The sequence below is a fragment of the Barbatula barbatula genome (assembly GCF_947034865.1).
Source record: "Barbatula barbatula genome assembly, chromosome: 18".
NCBI lineage: Eukaryota > Metazoa > Chordata > Actinopteri > Cypriniformes > Nemacheilidae > Barbatula > Barbatula barbatula.
Window position 1 is genome coordinate 18,196,012 of NC_136781.1, and position 23,326 is coordinate 18,219,337.

At 37.8% G+C, this 23,326-nt stretch overlaps 2 protein-coding genes across 3 annotated transcripts; one reads left to right on the forward strand and one right to left on the reverse strand.

The window, feature by feature from the left end:
- Positions 1-7,423: 7,423 nt before the first annotated feature.
- mrnip (MRN complex interacting protein) lies at positions 7,424-19,968 on the forward strand. 2 transcript variants are annotated; one of them, XM_079480094.1, is made up of 8 exons: positions 7,424-7,625; positions 7,704-7,763; positions 13,206-13,312; positions 13,399-13,462; positions 13,942-14,072; positions 15,642-15,750; positions 16,934-17,414; positions 19,678-19,968. In XM_079480094.1, exons 1-8 carry the CDS (start codon positions 7,566-7,568, stop codon positions 19,689-19,691), a joined length of 1,026 nt encoding a protein of 341 aa, XP_079336220.1. In that variant the 5' UTR covers positions 7,424-7,565; the 3' UTR covers positions 19,692-19,968. The 2 variants fall into 2 exon arrangements, with proteins under 2 accessions (XP_079336220.1, XP_079336219.1); XM_079480093.1 differs by lacking the exon at positions 19,678-19,968 and having other exon boundaries at positions 16,934-18,156.
- sqstm1 (sequestosome 1) lies at positions 17,687-22,991 on the reverse strand. Its single transcript, XM_079480092.1, has 8 exons — positions 22,684-22,991; positions 22,157-22,252; positions 21,515-21,852; positions 21,290-21,413; positions 20,323-20,403; positions 20,055-20,218; positions 19,702-19,900; positions 17,687-18,323 (listed from the first exon to the last, which is right to left on the reverse strand). Exons 1-8 carry the CDS (start codon positions 22,850-22,852, stop codon positions 18,172-18,174), a joined length of 1,323 nt encoding a protein of 440 aa, XP_079336218.1. The 5' UTR covers positions 22,853-22,991; the 3' UTR covers positions 17,687-18,171.
- Positions 22,992-23,326: the final 335 nt, after the last annotated feature.

Here is a 23,326-nt window from a genome sequence, read left to right on the forward strand (position 1 = left end):
CAACTGTTGCGACTCGGATTGCTAAATATTAGATCTCTCTCTAATAAAGCACTTTTTGTTAACGATATGATAACAGGTCATAAAATAGACATGCTCTGTCTAACAGAAACATGGCTAAAGCCAGATGATTATATTGCTTTAAACGAGTGTGTCCCCCAAGATTATTATTATGAGCCTCGCCTAAAAGGCAGAGGGGGAGGTGTTGCTGCACTTTACCGTAACTCTTTTAGCATTTCTCAGAAGTCTAATCCTAAATACAATTCTTTTGAAGTCATGGTACTTGATGCATCAATACCCAGTGGCGGTTCTACATTGAATTGCACCCCGGGCGAGAACATCTTTGAGCGCCCCCCCCCTCGAAAAAACTAAATTATGTCATATTTTTCTTGACCTAAACTACAGTGGTACAAATTGAATTTGTCATTAAAATGTAATTGTACCACTGTAGTTGAGGTCAAGAAAAGAATACATGACATTGTTATAAAACAATTTGACAGAGTATTAACACTTAATGATATTTTACTGACATTCAATTTGTACCACTGGAATAAAAGTGGTCAGAAAAAGATTCATGACAGTTATAATGGCCTCATGACAGCCAATGTCAAAACCAATATGACGGTTAACCCAGCTGTAGTGGCCTTAATTCATTTATCTTCTTATTGGTTATTTGTAATCACGTGTTTTGTTGTGTTCACTTCCGTTTCCTTTATATCCGGTTTGTCGTGGTTGGTAGGGGGTGAGCGATGGGATGGCCAACTTTCTGTTGACCGTACAAGTAAAATGTTTGTTCTGTCAAATAAAACAACTGTGACGCGTACAGAAGTGTCTCTAAGGCAATATGGTTAGATGCCGAAACACCAGCTAAGTAGTGTCTTACATTCAATTATTAATCTGCTATGTCATGTTTTTATGACAATTATGACAGGTTAAGATGTATTGGTTAATGTAAAGTTGTCAACAAAGACCTCAAACAAACAATATTTGCATTAAAAATGTCATAATTGAGCGAATGACACTTAATGACAGTTGTCATAAACATGCATAAAACCTTCATATTCATGACATGTGTGATGTAGCAAATAAATAGCAAAGGTTATGTTCGTCTTAGAAACTAGCTACAGATTGGAAAATTCTGTTTGCTCATTACGGGACCTTACGTTAACCCAACTGATGGAAATTAATAATAATAACTGAACATGTAACAGTTTTGTTGCAAAGCACAATATTATGGTGTAATTAGATCTCGTGTTTGCTGACCTAAAACCAAATCTGTTGTATAAGTGTTGTCGGTTACCTGCCCTGCGCGGGCCTCGAACCGGCGTCCGTCCAAATGAAAGTCGGGCGCTCTAACGACTAGGCTAAACAGATGACAAAATGGATACAGTAATCATAACACAGAGAGAACATTATAGTTGCATACCTTTATCTTTTCAGCATGCAGGGGCGCCAATTTGCCAATTCCCCAATTCCCCACACAATGAATGAATGATAGATAATAGATAACCGTTTTGCGGCGGCCCAGACTTTTTTTTTACTGCTCGTGCCGGTGCTGCCCCCCACGTGACATGAAAGAATTTGGTGGGTTCTTATCAGAACTAGTACTGGCTGCAGACAGAGTCCTTGTTGTTGGTGACTTTAAAAGCCATTCCTAAAGCATCTGTATCATTATCTGCATGAATGTTAAAGACACTCTTAACTCCATGGGCGTTAGTCAACATGTGTCAGGACCTACTCACCTTCGTAATCATACTTTAGATTTAATATTGTCTTACGGTATAAACGTGGGCGACGTAAAAATCCTTCAGCAGAGCGAATACATTTCAGATCATTATCTGGTATCATGCTTGCTTCACTACCCAATGGTGGCAAATCAAACTCCAAGTTACAAATATTGTAGAACAATAAATGCTACTACAAAAGGTGCGTTTCTTGATAATTTGCCAGAATTTTTTCAAATCTCAAGCATGAGTAATAACGTTGAAGATCTTGACTTTACCATTGAAAATATTAATGCCACTTTCTCGGAAACGCTAGACATAGTTGCTCCTCTGCGCTTAAAGATTAAAAATGACAGACCGACACCGTGGAATAATGAACACACTCAGGCTCTAAAGCGGCACGAAAAATGGAGCGCAACTTTAAGAAAACTAAATTAGAGGTATTTCGTACTGCCCTGAAGGATAGTATTAAAAAATACAGGAAAGCCCTAAAAATGTCTAGATCTGCCTTCCTTTCATCACTAATAGAAGAAACCAGCATAACCCTAGGTTTTTATTCGATACAGTGGCTAATTGACCTATAATTTCTATCAAAGCGGGTATAGAAATCTCTGGTTTGGTGATAAACAGTAATATGTCATCAGCATAAAGCGATATTTTGTATTCAATGTCTCCTAAAGTTACACCGGACAGTCCATTGTGATTCCTAAAAGTCTCAGCAAGTGGTTCGAGAGCAAGTGCAAATAAAAGCGGTGAGAGGGGACAACCCTGACGTGTACCTCTACTCAAGGGAAAAATATCAGACATCGAACCATTTACCCTGACCTGGGCTACAGGAGACCTGTATAGAAGCTTAACCCACTGAATAAAATCTGAGCCCAGTCCAAATTTATCAAGAACATCAAAAAGGTACTCCCACTCCACCCGGTCAAACGCTTTTTCGGCGTCTAATGAGACCGCCAGGACCCTCTTCTTTGTACAATGTGAAAATTGTATTATGTTTAGGAGCCTTCGAACATTAGAGACAGAAAGTCTATTTTTGACAAATCCAGTCTGGTCTGGTCTAACTAGGACGGAAAGCATCTCCTCCAGCCTTCTAGCCAGGAGTTTTGATAATATTTTGCAATCAACACCAAGCAAACTTATTGGCCTATAAGACCTGCAACAATCAGAAGGCTTGTCTTTTTTTTAAATCAGAGAGATGTGGGCCAGATTTAGAGTTGGTGGAAGCGTGCCTTTTTCAAACGATTCAGTAAACATGCTAGTCAGGGGACCTACCACCAGCCTGATCATCTTTTTATAAAATTCAGGTCCGAATCCATCCGGACCTGGGGCTTTCCCACTCTGTAGTGATTTAATGGTCTCTGTAACTTCTTGTGCTGTAATCGGTCTACATAAGTCATTTCTACAATCTTCAGTTAAAGTGGGAAGATGAATTCCATCAAAAAATCTTTTTCTCTGCTCTGAAGTGTTTTGGCATTCGGAGGAATATAGTTCTTGATAAAAATCCTTAAATATTTTGCACATGGTTTTGGTTTCGAAATGCTCTGTGCTTTTACTATCCCTAAGTGATGGTATAACGTGAGGCCCTGTTTGGCCCCTGGCTAGTCTAGCCAGGAGCCTCCCAGGTTTATTGCCAGATTCGAACAATCTATGCTTAGCTAAAAAGATGGCAGATTCTGCTTTTTGAGACAAAAGTTGGTCTAGGGCAGAGCGGGCTGCTGCTAATTTTTTAAGTACAGATAATGAGGCTGTGGTCTTGAGGTCCCATCCAGAGCCACAATTTGTTGCTCAAGTTCTATTTGTTTTGCCAATATACTTTTTCTCTATGCAACAGTATAGGAAATTATGGCTCCCCTCAGGAATGCCTTGCCTGCTTCCCACAGAGTAGACGCAGAGATCTCAGGTGAATCATTTGTTGAAATGTAAAGGTCCCATTGTGACTCCAAGTATGTTAAGAATGCATGGTCACTTAGAAGAGAAGTATTTAAACGCCAGCGTCTGGATAGGGGATTATAGTAAGGTGGCATGAGTTCTATGGAGACCGATGAATGGTCTGAGAGGGCACATGGATTAATAGAGCAGGCTATAGTCTTGTCTAGGGTTAACCTTGAGACAAAAAAATAATCAATTCTTGAAAAAGAATGATGAGGGCGAGAGAAAAATGTAAAGTCTTTATGTTGTGGATTAATTACCCTCCATGCATCAAATAAAACCAGATCTGAACAGAGCCCCTTTGTAGCTTGGGCCATTTTGGTGGTGGGTAGAGTCTTAGGTGGGCTGTGGTCCATTTCTGGGGCCAAAACGCAGTTAAAGTCCCCTCCAAGTATGACATATGGAGGGCAAATTGAGGAGATGTCAGCCAATAATTTAGAATAAAACGAGCTGTCAAATGTATTGGGGGCATAAACGCTTCCTATGAGAACACGTTCTCCATACAGACACCCAGTAACAACAACATACCTTCCTTCAGTACCTTGTATAACTTTATCAAGTGTAAATGTAAGATTTTTATGGATAAGTATTGCTACTCCTCTACTCTTTGAGTTAAATGAAGAGTAAAAAATTTGGCCGACCCAGTCCCGCTTTAATTTCAAGTGTTCCAGATCAGTGAGGTGGGTCTCTTGCAATAGTGCCACTTGTACCTTATCTTTTTTGAGCATGGAGAGAATTTTCCGCCGCTTCACCACATGATTGATACCTTTGACATTTAGTGTAATAATTTTTGTGTTACTCATGATGTGGACTACTTATCGGGTAGCAAGTGAGAGTGATCCATTTAAGGTAAACAAAACACAATATATATATAAAAAAATAAACAAAAAGAATAATAAGTAAAATATATAAAAAAAATACATAGAATAAAAAAACACTTATTGGGCAGGAAAACTGTGCTGGGATAAACATGTAGTCAGAACTGTAGTTAACTACAGACCTATTTCGAATCTACCTTTCTTGTCTAAAGTTCTGGAAAAAGTAGTCTTTTGTCTGGGGGCAGTGGCCCTAAACCAAAAAAAGGGGTACTAAGGGGGTGGTTGCTTGTTAACACAAATTATCCAGTTATTAGAAAATATACAATTAAAAAAGAATTCAGCACACGCTCAAATACATTTTAGACTTTATTGTAGATGTTTTGATAGAACATACTCTAACCAGGGGTGTTCTTCATACCACTGTCCCTGAAAAGAACGTACTTGTTCATTGTACCACATTGTACATTATATTTTTTTTTTACATGCACAGGATCTGATGGATTTTGTAACTGAAGCAAAGACTCAAATGCTTCTGGCTTTTTCTCCCTTGTGTACATGGTAGTGGCTGCCTCACTCTCCATTTCGTCCTGCCCGCGTCTGTCTCTTCCCTCTCTGTCTCATTGCATTGCCTTTCTTTCTCATTCTGAACTTTTTCTGTCTCTGACTCAGTTCCAAGACCTTCACTTTTACTCTGTTGAGTTTATTCTGAGGCAGTTTCATCTTAATAGAGAGAGTTTGAATAACAATCATATCCCAAATACAATTGTTAGGCTTAGTGCTAATTCAATTTATGTTCTTGTAATATAACTACTCTTCCATTCAAATAATTGAATGTCTATCTTTCTTTTTATCAAACTCTAGCATATTCAGAATCCTTTACTGTCAGCCAGTTTAACAACACTTACCTGTAAGTGGCTGATTTACAACATCTCACTCCTAGTCCTGCTTGACCTTAGTGCTGGTTTCGATACTGTAGACCATAACATACTTCTAGATCGCTTACACAATTATACCTGTATTGAGGGACAGGCACTAAAATGGTTCAGATCTTGCTTGTCAGACAGACATCAATTTGTCTTTTTTAAATGGGGAATCATCAAATCTAACGCAAGTAAACTATGGACTACCTCAGGGATCGGTTCTGGGACCTGTGCTGTTCTCCATTTACATGCTGCCCCTCGGAAACATTATTAAAAACATGGAATTAGCTTCCATTGCTATCCAGATGATACTCAGCTATATATCTCATCAAGACCAGATGATTCCTCCCCGCTATCCAAATTAGCAGAGTGCATTGAAGATATAAAACATTGGATGACTTGTAATTTCCTTCTTTTAAATTCTGATAAAACAGAAATATTACTTATCGGACCAAAGACACGCAAACCGAATATTTCTGATTATAAACTGCAAGTTGAAGGATGTACTGTTACTCCAACAAATACATTAAAAGATCTAGGCATTATATTAGACAGCAACCTGTCATTTCGAAATCACATCTCAAATAAAAACAGCCTTTTTCCACCTAAGAAATGTTGCAAAAAAAAATTTCACCTAGAATAACTAAATCCACCAAAGGGGGTCGAGCTTTCTCATACGTAGCATCTAAACTCTGGAATAGCCTTCCTGATACTATTCGAGGATCAGACACACTCGCTCAATTTAAATGTAGATTAAAGACACATCTTTACAGCAAAGCTTTCACTTAATGCAAATATGCAAAATAAACCAGCGGGAGACTGCTGACATTAGATATTATTTACTAGGCGTTATATATCAAGTTAAACTATTCATGTACTGTGTTTTACCTTTTTTTGTGTTTACACTTCCAATAACAACTGATGCATTTGTTGCATCAAAGAGTGCAGAACAGTACTCTACTCTCAGCCAGTCTTGTCTCATTGTTCCAAGGTTACTAGACGCGGGCACGGCGCAATCCATTCCCAGACCTGACAAATGCTGGACGTGGCGACGCTACAAAACTTCAGTCGCTATTAGATTATTAACGATAATTTTAAATCTAACTTTTTTTATTTTGCCTTGTTGGGCACGCACTGTCGAGCTTGTGCAGAGGCAGCAGTTTTGCCAGAGGGGAACTGGAATCCCCTGGTTAGGCCTGGTTTCCCTCTGAGGTTTTTTTTTCTCCTCCAATGGAGTTTTGGGTTCCTCGCCACCGTTTGCATACTGTTTTGCACTGTTTGCCTGGCCGGGGGGGCTGCTAGAATTTGATAGTCTTATTTAATTAACACTGCATATAGGAATTTATTGTGTGTCTGATATTTGACCTGTGTTTTGACTTCCATAACCTTTTATGTTTTACTTATAGTCAATGTTTTCTTGTACAGCTGCTTTGTAACAATGAAAATTGTAAAAAGTGCTATATAAATAAAGCTGACTTGACTTGACTTTGCGTAATTATGTAGAGCGGCAACTGACGCTCCACATTCAGAGTCATCCGTGCTTTGTCCGAGTGATTCACACGATAATTGCTAATTTCCACGAGGCACGCAAATCCCTATTAACACGTTTTCTGCCCATTAAGTTAAAAAAGGCTGATATTCAGCAATAATAACGATCGAGTTAATTTTAGCATCCGCCAAAAGGGGTAAAAATTACCATCTAAATAGAGTTTCTCCTCATATAGCAAAGGTGCAAGAAAAATACGTCTACTCAGCAAGACGCCATCTTGGACCCCCTGCAGATATGTTTTTTTAAAATCTTTATTAGATCTTTATGATACAAACAGTAAAATACACAAATAAAGTCATTAATACAAAACAACAAATAGTAGACAAGAGCAGAGCCAGGGGGAATTTCAACATTAAAGATAGAGCATAACTGAATGGTTTTAGCAGCTTTCTTATTCCTTGAATCACAAATGGATTTGATGTACTGTTCCGTCTCCTTCAAACCCCTGCAGATATGTGCACTTGGCCTCTCCTGCAGGATGACGCGTCAGTGGTGTCATTCTCCCTTACACCATCGGGAGGCGACGTGACACAAACCCCGGGAAAATACAAGAAGAGAAGAAGATTGGCGGCGGGATAGAAATCACTTGTTAGTTTTTGTGGACTGTAAATATTACCCAGTTATGGCTCAAGAATTTCACGTACTCAGATGTTTTTCGTGTCAAATCTTTCAAGTACAGCAGGTAATATCATTTACTCTGATTAATCAACTTTGATGTGTGCATGATAAATCCATTTTAATGATAGTGTGTTTTTCTCAGGTCAAAAAGAGCAAGAAATGGCAATGTAAAGTTTGTGGAGAGAAGCAGTCAGTTATACAGGTAAACTTGTTAAAATGGACGTTTGTGTTGAAGTCTATTCACGTGTACGCTATTTAATACGGGTGGTGTTGCAAGCTAGTGGTTGAGAATTGAGAGTCTATTTGAAAGGTTGGAATCGATTTCATTTAAGGAATCGACTCCTTTGAGAGCCTTCATAAGCACAAGCACCGCCCCTTAGCAGATGTCATCGGTCAACTAAATCACATTAGTTTCTTGTCTAAAACAGTGCAGACTACAGAAAAAAACTGATGGATAACGTCTAGCGCTGTGGAATGACATAAAATATTATGCACCCATTAAAGAAAAAGCTTTGTTTGCGTACACAATGCCGATATAATTACATGTTATACAGGTTTAAAGGAATTGTTCACGTTCAACATACATATTCGTGATAATTTACTCACCCCTGTTGACATCCAAGATATTTTACGTAATACGTGAAGTCGTTATCGCGCTCTCATAACAGAGCAAGGCGATCATTTGTGTTTATAAAGCATATACATTTTTTTAATGGCCGATCATTTCGCTAGATAAGACCCTTATTCATCGTCTGGTATCGTTTAAAGCCCTTTGAAGCTGCACTGACACTGTAATTTTGACCTTCAGCCATATGGAGTCCATTGAAGTCCACTATATGGAGAATAATCCTGGAAAGTTTTGATCAAAAACCTTAATTTATTTTTGACTAAAGAAAAAAATACATAAACAACTTTGATGACAACGGGATGAGTAAATAATCATGAAAATGTATGTTGAAAGTGAACAATTCCTATAATCATATAAGCATGTTTGCTTTTCAGACGGACTGTATACGGACCGTCTTATCTTATTCCCTAACGATGAGCTTGAAATGAACGTCAATGTATTTTACAAACGTAACTTATAGGGACGTACTGTGTGAAAAAAAGGAGGGGCTGATTAAAATATAACGTCCTTCTTTGCAGCGTCTTTTGTGTCAGGGTCTGTCCCAAATGGCGCACTTCATGTGGACTTGCGGTCTTCATGGACTTAAATTGCTAAGTCTACAAGTCCGTAAGGTGTCCCATTTGTCTTTTTTGAAGTTACATACTCAGGAATCCCTGCGAACGACCAAACAGAGAACAGATGGGAGGAGTGTTGGGCATGTCAGACATACATAAACCTGACAGAGAATTTTTCAATGTGCAGTAAGGTCCATAAATAACTGGACAGAAGCACATTTTGTGTTATTGAGCTGTGTATTCAAGTTACAGCTTTGTATTGGATATTGTCTTAAAGTGCTCTCTCAGCTTTATTTAGAGTGTATTCAATGTGTATTAAAGTGTATGTGAAGATGTTTTTCTTTATCATGGAGAGGTAATTGTTCAGAGTAGAACAATTACCTTGACTTCTAAAGATAGTTTCGCAAAGAGCTTGCCAGATCTGACTCCTTTAATAACCACACCAATAAATACAGAATCGCTTGATAACATGGCCAGCAAATTGGGCACTATTTTCTCTAATACATTAGAAGCTGTTGCACCTATGAAGTAAAAAAAGATGAATGAGACAAACATAACACCATGGTACAATAGCACCACCCGCGCCCTTAAGAGAAACATGTAAACTGGAGCGCAAATGGAAACAAACTAAAGAAGAGGTCTTTAAAATTGCGTGGAAAGAGTGTGCAAACTGTTATAAAAAGGCACTAAAAGCAGCAAAGGCTGAGCACCTCCGTAACCTGATAGAAACTAACAAAAACAATCCAAGGTTGTTATTTAGCACAGTTGCTTGATTAACAAATAAACAGACATCATCTGACCTGGATACTCCTCCGCACCTTGGAAATTATTTGATGAAAAGCCCACACCTGTGAATAATTACTTTTGGTCACTTTAAAAAGGGGGAGGTTCAAATTAAAGAGCTGTAATTCCTAAAGCTTTCAGCTAATCTGGATGTGAATACACTCTAAAAGAAATGCTGAGAGTTTGCAATTTAATGCTATATATATATATATATTACTTACTTGAGTAAGCCAAAATCCTTCCGGGAAAACGTCTTGTGGACAGATGAGACCAAAATAGAGCTTTTTGGTAAAGCACATCATTCTACTGTTTACCGAAAACGGAATGAGGCCTACAAAGAAAAGAACACAGTACCTACAGTCAAATGTGGCGGAGGTTCAAAGATGTTTTGGGGTTGTTTTGCTGCCTCTGGCACTGGGTGCCTTGACTGTGTGCAAAGCATAATAAAATCTGAGGATTACCAAAGGATTTTGGGTCGCAATGTAGGGCCCAGTGTCAGAAAGCTGGGTTTGCGTCCGAGATCGTGGGTCTTCAAGCAGGACAATGACCCCAAACATACTTCAAAAAGCACCCAGAAATGGATGGCAACAAAGCGCTGGAGAGTTCTGAAGTGGCCAGCAATGAGTCCAGATCTAAATCCCATTGCACACCTGTGGAGAGATCTTAAAATTGCTGTTGGGAATAAACATGTGTATAGCAAAACATGTGTTAATGCAATACTTTTCTGTGAGGAAAAACTTGATTTTCTGAACATATCTCAGGGGTGCCAACAATTTTGGCCATGACTTTATGTATGAACCTAACTGTATGTTAAAGTTCAAAATTAAAATTCTTTCCTTTTTTCACATTATTGCTTATTTATTTAAAAACGTTTAATGCAATGCGATTTCTTACTTAATGTAATAAGCTTCTGATGATTTGTTGATTTAATAGTCTCTGGGCTCTGTAAAGAACACAGCTTCTGTATTATACAGAAAGGTTAAGTAACAGCATATGTGCATATTAAGAACATATTATGCACATATGTGACCCTGGACAACAAAACCAGTCTTATGGGTCAATTTTTCGAAATTGAGATTTTTACATCAACTGAAAGCTGAATAGTTAAGCTTTTTATTGATATATGGGTTGTTAAGATGGGGCAATATCTGGTGGAGATACAAGAGTGTAAAACTCTGGAAGTAAAGGGTGCAAAAAATCTAAATATTGAGAAAATCGCCTTTGAAGTTGTTAATCTGAGGCTCTGTAGCAGGCCATCCACTCACAAAAATAAAGTTTTTATATATTTTGGGTTGAAAATGTACATAATATCTTTATGGAATAGGATCTTTTACTCAATATCCTAATGATTTTTGACATAAAAGAAAAATCTATAATTTTGACCCACACAATGTATTTTTGGCTTTTACTAAAAATGTTCCCGTGCTACTTAAGACTGGTTTTCTGATCCAGGGTCACATATGTTAAATAAATAAATATACATAAGCAGTTGCATTACAAACATTTACTGCTCAATGCTCCAGGGGCTCGATCACCATATTAAATACAGAACTATGAAAATCTCAAATAACAAAACAAAAAAATCTGTCCCCCCACACTGGGACAACAGTGTGGTCAACTTCATTCTGCGTTGCGTTGGGCAGAACATTAAAGTACCGCGAGAGCGATTAGAAAGCACTGCTTCCTCTTTCTGGCATGACAACCTAAAGGCTATTTCTCATAATGCGTTCTTGTCTGTACTTGTGTTCTTGTTGACCTGTGAAACGTCATCAGTTGCAGCCCAAGTACTGTTCCAATTCGAGGTTCACATCTAGACAAGAACGGTTAAAATCCCTGGATTTGTCCTTGATCCGCCTCACCTTGGCAAATGTATTTGAATCTCACGACTGGTTTTGATGTATTTGTAGCGATTAAACATGAGATTTAATTGATTTCCAATTTCTCTATGCAGGAAAAACCCTGCTGTTTAGTTTAAATTTGTTAATGTTTAGGAAATTCTACTCCGATATTGATCCTAGTTTGATCTCTCTCGATTATATCTTCTTGTCCCAAACTCTTGGGTCATTTGGTATAACCGTATGTCTTTGTTGACTGATAGTCAAGGCAAGTCAGCTTTATTTATATAGCGCTTTTTAGAATTTTCATTGTTACAAAGCAGCTGTACAAGAAAACATTGACTATAAGTAAAACATAAAAGGTTATGGAAGTCAAAACATAGGTCAAATATCAGACACACAATAAATTCCTATATGCAGTGTTAATTAACTAAGACTATCAAATGCTAGCAGCCCCCCCGGCCAGGCAAACAGTGCAAAACAATATGCAAACGGTGGCGAGGAACCCAAAACTCCATTGGAGGAGAAAAAAAACCTCAGAGGGAAACCAGGGGATTCCAGTTCCCCTCTGGCAAAAACTGCAGCCTCTGCACAAGCTCGACAGTGCTTGCACAACAAGGCAAAATAAAAAAGTTAGATTTAAATTTTAAAATGATCATTAATAATCTAATAGCAGCTGAAGTTTTGTTGAGTCGCCACGTCCTTCGTCCAGCATTTGTCAGGTCTGAGAATGGATTGCGCCCTGCCCGCTCCGGTAACCTTGGACTGCATCCTGCCTGCTCCGGTAACCTTGGACTGCATCCTGCCCGCTCTAGTAACCTTGGAACAATGAGACAAGACTGGCTGAGAGTAGAGTACTGTTCTGCACTCTTTGATGCAACAAATGCATCAGTTGTTATTGGAAGTGTCCCTGGTTCCGGTTGATCTAACTAGTGCAGCCTAGATCTTTGAAATATATATATTATGATAGTTCATGCAACCACTATTTGTATGTTCACATGAGTACGTGTAGTGTTGAAAATGTGCTTGTATGTGTTAACGGGATTATGTGTAGTGTTAATAATAATAATAATAACTTTATTTTATATAGTGCCTTTTCAATGTGCTTTACGTAAATAATGAAAAAACGAACATACAGTAGGGATGAGAAATTCAAAATATAATAGAATTTAAACAAAATAACAACAAAATGGAAACAGTATTAAAACAAGAAATAATACCTAAATGCATGATATGCATATAATAATGCAAAACAACTAATAACTTAAGACAAAAACATTTGACACACAAAAGCAACCCTAAAAAGTTTCTAATCACAGAGGGCAGGGAATTCCATAATTTTGGGGCCATTGAGGTAAAAGCCCTTTCGCCCATAGTACTTAATCGAGTTGCCGGAACAGTTTAAAGACTTACTAAGAGCTCTGACAGATATTAAAGAGCTAAATCATTTAAGGCCTTATGGGTCAGCAGGAGGATTTTGAAATCAATTCAAACTTGACAGGAAGCCAGTGCAAGGTTTCTAAGATTTGTGTAATGTGAACTCCTGGTTCTAGTCAAGATACAAGCAGCAGAATTCTGTACCAACTGTATTTTACTGAGGGTGGCTTTTGTGACTTCAGCAAACAATGCATTTCAATAGTCAATTTGGGAACAAACTTAAATATTGATTAACTTTTCAGCAACAGGAAATTTCAACATGCGGTGTAATCTGGCAATATTTCTGAGATGTAAAAAGGAGGTTTTTCGAACATGAAGATCAAATGTTAAATTGGCATCAAAAACACCCCCAAATGTTTTACTTTAGTTTGAAACGGAGTTGATAATGTGCTTGTATGTGTTAACAGGAGTACGGTCGGGGCGCTGCTGTTGACTGTAGACGGCATGTTCAGAAACTAAATTATCTGCGTGGAGAACAGCTGGAGGTGAACACTGAAACAGTTTTGTCACCATGGTAAGCAGACCTTGGGAATCCTGGTGGGTAACCGCACTAATAAAATGAGTGATGAATTGTGATATTTCTTGTATGTTGTTTTGAAGGGAGCAAGACAAAGATTTTGAGAATGAATGCGTTAATGAAGAGCTGAATTCAAATAAATCAGAGGTAAAGCGCATATTTTGAGTCTTTTGGCTGGTCAGTGGGCTGATAATAATGATTATACCTGAGTATACCAATATGAAGTACCATTGTGTATAAATAGAACATGGTTAAGCTTAATTACCATGGACTATAGGTAAATTAGGACTAAAATTGCATTTTATATTAGATAGCTACAACAATAAATGTGTATTAATGTATATTGTATGAGTATTTGTCCTATGTCATATTATAAATCATCTTATTATGTAATGCCTGATAAAATGATGTCTTTACAGTCTTTTTCTGCAAAGTGAAATAATAATAATTAAAGCCAACGAGTAAATGGTTGAATGACGACATTTTAAAATACCAGTTACATCCATGACTGTGATATTAAAAAAGGGACTGCAAATCTTTTCTTGGAACTTGCTTTTTTCTGTCACTGTATAATTTTAAATGTGTTTCTGTGCAGAAATGACTGAACACATATTTTGTGTCTGTAGCAGGTAGTGGCTACTGTTAGCTGCTGGAGTAAATATGTTAATCAAACAACTGAAAGTCCTAAACAAGAAGATGAGAAGGAAGAAGACAATATTCACCCAGAAAGAGACCAATTCAAGACCCAAGGAACTAGGTCAGTTGCATGCAAAGGCATTCGTAAAAAGTACTCAAATGCATTTCTTAAAGGTGCTTTGTGTAATTTTATGAAGGATCTATAGACAGAAATGCAATATAATATACATAACTGTGTCTTCAGAGGTTTTATAAAGACCTTACATAATGAAGCGTAATGTTTTTATTACCTTGGAATGAGCAATTTTTTTCATACATGCTGGTCCCCTTTTATGTAACTGGCCATGTTGTGTCAGCCGCCGTAGTGCTTTTAAAGGGAGGGGTGGAGCTAGATGCTGCAATATTTCATGGACTGGTCCTTTAAGGTACAGTGGGCCTCATTCATAAAGCGTTCGTAAATATATAAGTAAATTCGGAGTGATTTGCTTGTGAAACTGAACTCCCCGAAAACTTTCCTCCGGATTCACAAATACTTCTAAAACATCAGATTTGATTGTTATATTTGTGTATGTTAATGAATTCCAATCATTTGTAAATAAGGGTGTGCATGCACACTAATTCATTATTAATATATTCCCCGCCTACCAACAGTGTTGGTGCAGAAGTAGTGACTAGTAGATACTAACTTTACTACCTTTTTCAGTAACTTGACAGTAGTTACTTTTTAAACATTTATCCAGTAGTTAAATACTTTTATCAGCAACCAAAAGCTACATTCTGTTTTGACTTTTGATAAACGTAACGTTCGATCCAGTGCAGAGTCTACGGATTAAATCACAATCTGAATTAGTTCATTATCGCCATCTATTGCAGCTTTACATTTCATTGAGAAGGCATTGTCTGATGATAAGGACATAGATTAGAGAAATGGACTGCTATTTTAGGTTCGATACACCCAGAAATATTTTTATATTATCTCAGGTATTTGTATTATCCCACATGGAAGAAATTTACATATTTAAGTATGTACTATATTAAAATCCAACTGTGGTAAAATGTTATAGATTATAGTAATAACTAAACTTTGTTAATGTACACTACATTTTTCTTGTCAGTGTATTGATAAACGAATAACTCCTGTAGTACATTTTAATATTTACTCTGGAAAGATTTAAAGACACTATACAATATCTAGGGATTTACCACAGTTTACTAGGAAATACTAAAGTATAGTATTTTTTTTCATGTGGTATACAGTGTCACAGTAAACAAAATCCAAGTTTGTGTAATTCAGTTAGGACATAAAGAGGTGAAATATTATTATGTTCCAATTGCAGTGTCATCAGTTTACCACACCTTCAATTCAACTTTATTTATATAGCGCTTTTCACAATTTGCATTGTTCCAAAGCAGCTTTACAGGGGAACATGAAACATGAAATATATTCACACACCATTTACACATAGTAGGGAGCAAGTGTAAATTGATTTCGTACCAACTAACATTTTGAAAATAAAAACATTTTCAGAAATCTATAAATTTATGTCAGATCTTTACAAACTATTTACACACACATTTGTTCTGCTCGTGTTTCATGAATGAGGCCCAATGATGGTTTTAAAAATGGTTCATCCAAGAATATTTTTTTTATTATCGACAGTACTTACAAAGAATGTTTGTTTTATAACAGAAAAAGACAACTAGTTTCCAAATTAAAGTTTGATGGTGACCACTGTGGTAACGGTGAGGATAAGGAGTCATGGACTGGTTGTCAGCATTTTAAGAGGTGGCGATACCAGGTAAAATGACATGCATTGTGTTAATATACAGTGAGGGAAATCATTATTTGATCCCTGCTGATTTTGTAAGTTTGCCTGCTAACAAATAAATGAAGGGTCTATCATTTTTATGGAAGTTTTATACCTGATAGAGACAGAATATAAAAAATCTGGAGAAAATTTTGTACCACAGATTAGTCCTGTCACTTTAAGAAAGTAAGCAAACCATTGGAAACACGCTATGCCACAATATATTTAAATCCTGAATCACCCGTAATGTCCTCCTGCCCAAGAAGGCCCGCATGGCTTGTCTGAAGTTTGACAATGAACAACAAAATGATTCAGAAAAGGCTTTGGAGAAAGTGCTGTGGTCATACGGGAAGAAATTTGACTCCTTTCTTTGAAGGGAGAGAAATGCTGACTATGACCCCAAGAACACCATCCCTACAGAGAGACACAGTGTTGGAAACATTATGCTTTAGGGCTTTTTCTCTGCTCGGGTACATGATGAATTCACTGCGTGAGGGAAGGGCCCATGTACCGTAAAATATTGGGCAAGAACCTCCTCCCCTTAACTAGATCACTGAATATGGGTCATGGATGCGCCTTTAACATGACAAAGACCCAAACAATATTGCAGAGACAAACAAAGATTGGCTTAAGGAGAAGCACATTAACTGTCCTAGCCAGTCTCTAGACCCTAGTCCTATAGAAAATCTATGATAGAGGTTAAAAGTCCAATTTTCTGAGCGACAGCCAAGAAACCTTAAAGATTCACAGAGGAGTGGACTAAAGTGTATCAGAAATGTCTGACCTCTGTGATTGCCAACAAGGGTTTCTCTAGTAAGTACAAAGTTATGTTTTGCTCCGGGATCATATACTTATTTCACTGAGTGAAATTCAAATATATGTATAAGCTTTATATAAGCCCCTGATTTTTTTATATTCTGTCTCTATCAGTTAAAAGAAACCTAACATAAAAATGATAAACCCTTCATTTCTTTGTAAGCAAGCAAACTTACAAAATCAGCAGGGGATCAAATAATTATTTCCCCCACTGTATGTGCACCAGTATTATGATCAGATGCTACATAAACATTTCATGACATTTGTAAAAATGTATCTGTAGAAACAATATAGTGTAGTTTGCACAACACTACACTAGAGGAAGATGAGACCTTAACAGTTTTTGTTTGCATTCCAGGAATTACAGCATCATGAGAAGTTGAGTTCATCATGGAATAAAGGCTGTTTTTCTAAATATTCCCACCATAACAGTCCAAAAAATGTCTCTGAACAATGCACTAGCACACATCTCCCATCATCCCCTCAGGCTGTTTCCAGTTACCATACAGCCTCCACCAGTTACAGCCACACAGTGGCAAACTGTAGTAAAGGCCAGTATAACTCTTCACATAGCCAGCCAAGAGTTGAAGTATCTAAACATCTTCTCCAGCCCAACAAGGGTCCTTCTGCATCTTTATCTAGTCGCAAGTTTGCTGAATCAAAGCTTGAGAACAATTCATCTAAATGGAATAAATTCCTCACTGTTGTCTCCACTAAGGAAGAGGATAATGTGAATGATCATTTGTCTCCTTCAGCTTTTATTGACAACCCAGTGGTATCTGAATCAACAGAAGCACTAACGGACATTAATTCAGAAGAATACAGATGTCCACTGGCTGGTAAGATAGACACTGGTGTTCCAGGGAAACCAAAGCCTGATGATGCCATTTGCAGGGATGGACATTCTTCCTATCAAAGCAACAGTCATATGTTAACCTCAGAACCAACTAGTTCTGAAAATCCTGTGTGTAACCAGCCTCCACTTACCAAGGTGTTGTGTCCAGGCCTTTTTTTAAACCCCCTATTTTTCTCTGAAGAAGACTTCGATGACACATTTTAATGTGTTTGTAAGTGATTACTAATGTTAGAAAAGTTGACATTCAAGGATATTCAGAAAACAGTTCATCATCATGCTTTTATTTAAGCATTCTAATAAATTTGACTCATCTAAGTAAAATTACATTTCAAAATAATTGAAACAACTATTATTTAATTAGTAGCATTTTATTAAAGATAGAAAAGCAAGAAATTATTGAATACCTAGTTTTTAATTTGTCAAAAATGTATGGTTGTGTGTTAAGTAAATATGTTTGTAAATGTAAATATCTACTTAAATGTCAAATAATAAGTAATCTGCATACATGCAAACTATCTGTATACTTATACATTATTGACTACATCTTTTGCCGAAAGCCATTAACAAAATTATATGCTAGTCACTTGAGAAATTTATTTTTGTTTACATTACAAAAATAATTTGTCATTGAAAAAGTGCAGAAAGATCTAGTTGGTGGAAGAGGCTATAGTACAGACTAGGAACTAAAAATGTCATTGAGTAAATACAGCACAGATCATCTGTTTTCCTTTGCTTCCCATTTACTTATGTTGTTTAGAGTACTGGATGGTGTCCAGAGCAGCTCCAATGTCATAATTCTTGGCATGTAGCAGTCTGGTTAGCCAGCCACCCTCATCAGGGAAGCCCATGGAGAGCATCTGAGAAAGGGACTCCACCAGCTTAGGGTCTGCATCTAGAAGAGAGAATACTTAAAATATTAGGTTGTTTGAATCTAGTTATGGTTTGCTATGGGGTAAAGACCTGGGGCCTCATTGTCTTATTTCACAAAACATGCCCTGAAAGAGACGTACAACACTTTTCACAAAATATGGGATTTATAAAAACAAAAATTTGCACATGGGGTCTCATTTATAAACGTTGTGTACACACAAAATAAGGCTGTAAACATGCATACTTTCCACACAAAGGTTGTTATACATTAAAAATAAACTTGAAGGGAGAATGGGCGCACCTGTAAGCAAACTCTTACCCATGCATATACAGCCATTCTTGAGACAAGGGGAAGTGGTGAGACAGATGGCAAGAACAATAGCTAAATTTACATGGACGTATTGGGTTGAATTTATTCAGATTGTGCAATCTGAATGTAGTGTTGAAAGGTAAATAAAGTGATCTGCTTGACATGCACGTTTACATGACAAGCTTCAAATCTGATATAATCTGCTGACATGCGCACACTGCACAAGGGTTCACCTAAATACCCTCTAAAACAGCGTTTTTAAGCACACGTTTATATTTTACATCAAAATGTCTACATATTAATGAAGCAAGGTGGTTACAGCCACCTACCAGAGCACATATAAGTAAACGATAAATAAAATAAATGTTCAGTAGCCTACCACGAATGTAAATTACATTTTAAGTTTGTACATCTGCAAATATATCGTGTTTTAAGAAAATTTGGGTTAAAAGACATTTTAAATGCATAAAAACATTGCATTTAGATGTTCATTTAGAGATGACAAGCATAAGGAAATATGTACCGCTTGTCAGATTTATTTTTATTGGTTTCTTTAGCAACAGCTGCATCGTTCCGTGCGTCATACACCCTTACGTCTCATGACCCTTCATCGTCTTTGCAGAAGGGCTAAAACTTCCTACTTCTGATTTTTCTGATCAAGCGGATTACAAACAGCATAAACCACCCCTTCCAATCCGACTGAAATTTTTAATCGGTTTGAACAATTGATTGACTGATTAGACACGTTTATAGGAAGCGTTTTTTTTTCCGATTGGTCTTTTAATTGGTTACATTGGTCTGTGTAAACGTAGCTAATGATCATCGATTTGCACTTTGATATTATTGTGGAAACTGCATGATCGGGTGGTGGAGCGGCCCATTGGCACGTATCTTCCACATGTCTTGGGCGTTATAAATCTGAAAACATATGCAAAATCTTCCTTTTGTGCGAGCACACAATTCAAGGATGAAATCTTATGATTCAATTTATTCAATTTATTGTCATTACACACATACAAGTACAGTGCAACGAAATGAGACCCCTGAACTGAATATTTTTCTTCAGGGATAAGCCGATGATGCAGTATACCTTGAGGAAGATGTGGGTAGAGAGCTGCTTCATGCAAACCAGTTGGACCATGTGTGGCACCTGTACTGGAGGTGATACTTGGAGGGGCTTCTGTCCCATCCTGCTCAATCTTGAGGGACTGTAGTTCTCCTGTGGAGGGGTCAACTTCTTTGGAGCTGAGATGAGTCCATTCCTCATCGCTGCATTGGTCTTTCTGCCCCTTTTAGATCGTGGTTTTAAAAGACAGAGTATTAAAAGGATACCCAGACTGTCACATTTAAGTCTAGATAACAGCTTTGTTGGTTCTCAAATTTTATATCTAACTTGATTTGATAGGTTAATATTTACCATTGTGTCTTTTGATATGAAATTACCTTTGTTTCCTCACTGGTGATCTGACTTTCTGGGCCTGAACCTCTGGAGAGAAGCCCAATAGATCCACTATTGTCACTCTGGCCACTAGGTGGTCCACTGGAAGTAGTTGGAGTAACTTTGGTCCGCTTGCCTTCGTGCTCAACATCAATGTCTACATCTATGCCTGTGAAAAAACAAAAAGCATTTTATTCAAATTATGTACCAAGATGGAGCTTAGAATCCAAGATAATTTAGGAAAGAAAAGAATAAATCAAGCAAGACGTTTACCAAGAGGGCCTAACATGGCAGCCACACCTTCTCCAATGTTCTTTAGGTATTCCACATTAGCCTGGGAGCAGGTAGTTGTACCTGTTGGGGGAAAATAACACTGAGTAACAGACATCTTAAAAATGCAGTGAGAAAGAAAGTGATCAAGGAATAAATGCTTAAGTGTTTTGTCAGTGTACTACATAAAGCACATAAAAACTAAGGGTGTGAATCGTCACTGGTCTAACGATTCTATTTGATTACTATATCTAACTGTACTGTTCTGACATTTCATGTCGGATTGTGCTACCCTATAATTGACCAGGTTTAGGGTTTGAGGAGGCTTTAGAATATTTTTTATGGGAGGTGGCACAATGTGAGCTAGTAGTACAGATCATCAGAATACTAATGCCTGGTTTCACAGACAAGGTTTAGCTTTAGCCAGGACTATGAATTAGGATATATTAGTCCCTTTTGTAATAATGCCTTGGAAAGAAACATTACTGGTGTGCATCTTGAAACAAAAAATGGCACTGATATATTTTAAGATATGTCAGGCAGGTATTTTCAGTTAAGACAAACATTCTTTAAGTCTGGGACTAGCCTTAAAGGCAGGGCGTCTGATTTCTCTTAGTCTTTGTTGATGTTAAAATCTCCAAAACAAACACAGCCCCCATATTTTGCTTTCTTAAGCGCTCGGCTCGACAAATGTCCTTCATGTGCACTATGGACCGTAGTCATTTAGCAGACGCTTTAATCCAAACAATTTACAAAAAGTTCAGGGACCAATAAGCGAAATGTCATACAGGCGCAATAATACAATAACCTGCTGTTACTCCTGGTTGGCTACAAGGTTGTTTTGGTACTCGGCCCGACTTGTCTAAACAAGCGTAATTCAGAGATCGGACAACCCCGCCTTTAAACCTTATCTGTGAAACCGGGCATACATCAGCTTTATGTTTGGGTACTTTGACCAACATCGTCTCACCATTGTCCTCGCTGTTCGGCGAGGTATTCTGGTTCTCCTGGGCTCCAGAAGGACCTGGCTGGGCCTGCATATTGGACCACATGCAAGGTCTGGTTTTGCGCCAAAACTTCCCACGAGGGAACCACTGAACCACAAAAAGATGTGACTGGTTATAATCTTATTTCTCAAGATAATTTTTCATATCGTTTTACATGTTGAAACAAAACACTGAATACGATGATTCACCTCAAACATGTTGGCCATAGGGTGAAGGATGGGAAGGAAAGGGTGCTCCTTGTGGAGGCCTTTTCCCTGACAGGTAGAACACAAATCGTAATCGGGGCAGACGGTGCACTTGAAACGTGTTCCAGCCACCGCGCCCTCACACCCATCACAGGTCACACCTTGGTGCAGCATTGGTAAGTTATGAGGAGGACCTGCATGGGGATGTCCAGGAGGCCCCATATGAGGAGGGCCCATATGGGGAGGGCCCATATGGGGAGATCCCGGAGAACAAAAGTGAGAGGGGAATGGAAACCCTGGGACCCCATGAGAGAACAGGTCCCGTTTGTGTTCCTTTCTTTCTGAAATGGTAAGGAATAAAGCAAAATTTGAGAGAAAATACACCACGGTGCTTGTATGACATTTTAAAATGGTTTCTTGCCTCTTAGATTTAGTTTTATGTTCACACTTTTTGCACACACAACTAAAACATTACAAGCAAATACTGGCTAAATGTCATCAAAAATTACTGCAGCTAATAGATCTTTTATTGTGAAAGTTACTCTAATATAGCTTGCTATCACACATAGCACTTATGTGCATGTAACAAAAGCATATATATAGCAAGGACCTATAACGTGCAACAAAGCTTTGATAGGGCCTTACGTTTAATGAATAGACGAAAGGTGTCATCCTTTACCAGAGTCAAACCCATCACCAGTTCATCATCAGAGGAGAAAGCGATCATGTCACCATCCTCATCTATACAGCAAGTCCAGAAATATTCACGCATGGTGTTATAAAGATTATTATCATTGTTCTTATGGTTGCATTTAGTTCGAAGTAAATGTTGCTATCGTTACAAACATCGGATTTCACATGACATAGACCCTAATACACCGGGAATTTAACTTCTTAAAAACAAATACACAAATAGCATGTGGGTGTATCAGTATGCAAAGTATTTAACCAATAGTGTTGTAAGGCATAACTTATCACTAAAACATTATGAATTATGCATTTACCAATAATATTTTATACGTACGTATGCCGAAAGGCGTGTTTTAAAATCAAAGCCACGCCCACTGTAAATTTTATAGATGTATTTTAAATGTATTTTGTATATAATGATAACACGTTGAATGTGCAGCAGATTTAAACACATATAACCACATAAAACAGATCTGTCTTACCTTTATAGTACATTTGAAAGGGCGCAGTACCGAGACCGACAAAAACATCAAGCACTTTTCGTTTCAGATATTCAAAACTTGTGGAGACATCCTGGTCTACGGCAAAGCGACGAATCTCCTTGTTGCATTCATCCTTGCCAATAAGATAAGCTTTGACTGTCATCGACATTCTGATAATTCTTCGAAAAATCGCGACTGAAATGGGATCTGGATGTGTTGCGCAGTTGAAAATGCTTTTCTTCTACGTAGGAGCCTTTACAGGTCGCGTTCGTGAATGCGTTTCCTCCTACTTCAGTCGACAGTGCTGTATATAAGCCGGCACGGGGAGTGCACGTCATATGCAAATGACACGAGAAACCAGCCAATTATCGAAACGAGCGCGAGTTGAGGGGCGTGCCCGAAAGCGTCTGGACAGAAGGGGATGTCCACGTACACCGTCATCGCAGGGCATGGTTCATATTGTTTATGATCATGTGAGTTAGGTTTGAAAACAGAAGCGACAAGCTTCAGTGATCTCAGGAATGACACATCTTTTTATGAGAGGAAATTCCCTTTCCACTCACCAACAGGGCGAATATTATATATAGGCCTACTTTCATAATAAATATGTTACATACATACTATATTAATAAATTCACTTAGT

Bases quoted from the DNA above. Each gene is read 5' to 3' on its own strand.
- mrnip (XM_079480093.1), top strand. From the start codon at position 7,566: ATGGCTCAAGAATTTCACGTACTCAGATGTTTTTCGTGTCAAATCTTT. The intron at 14,073-15,641 runs GTCAGTTGCATG...GTTTTATAACAG, and splicing joins TTCAAGACCCAAGGAACTAG to AAAAAGACAACTAGTTTCCA. The intron at 15,751-16,933 runs GTAAAATGACAT...TTTGCATTCCAG, and splicing joins TTAAGAGGTGGCGATACCAG to GAATTACAGCATCATGAGAA.
- sqstm1 (XM_079480092.1), bottom strand. From the start codon at position 22,852: ATGTCGATGACAGTCAAAGCTTATCTTATTGGCAAGGATGAATGCAAC. The intron at 22,253-22,683 runs GTAAGACAGATC...CTTGCTGTATAG, and splicing joins CTTTCAAATGTACTATAAAG to ATGAGGATGGTGACATGATC. The intron at 18,324-19,701 runs GTATACTGCATC...TCTCTCTTCTAG, and splicing joins CTACCCACATCTTCCTCAAG to ATGCAGACCCTAAGCTGGTG.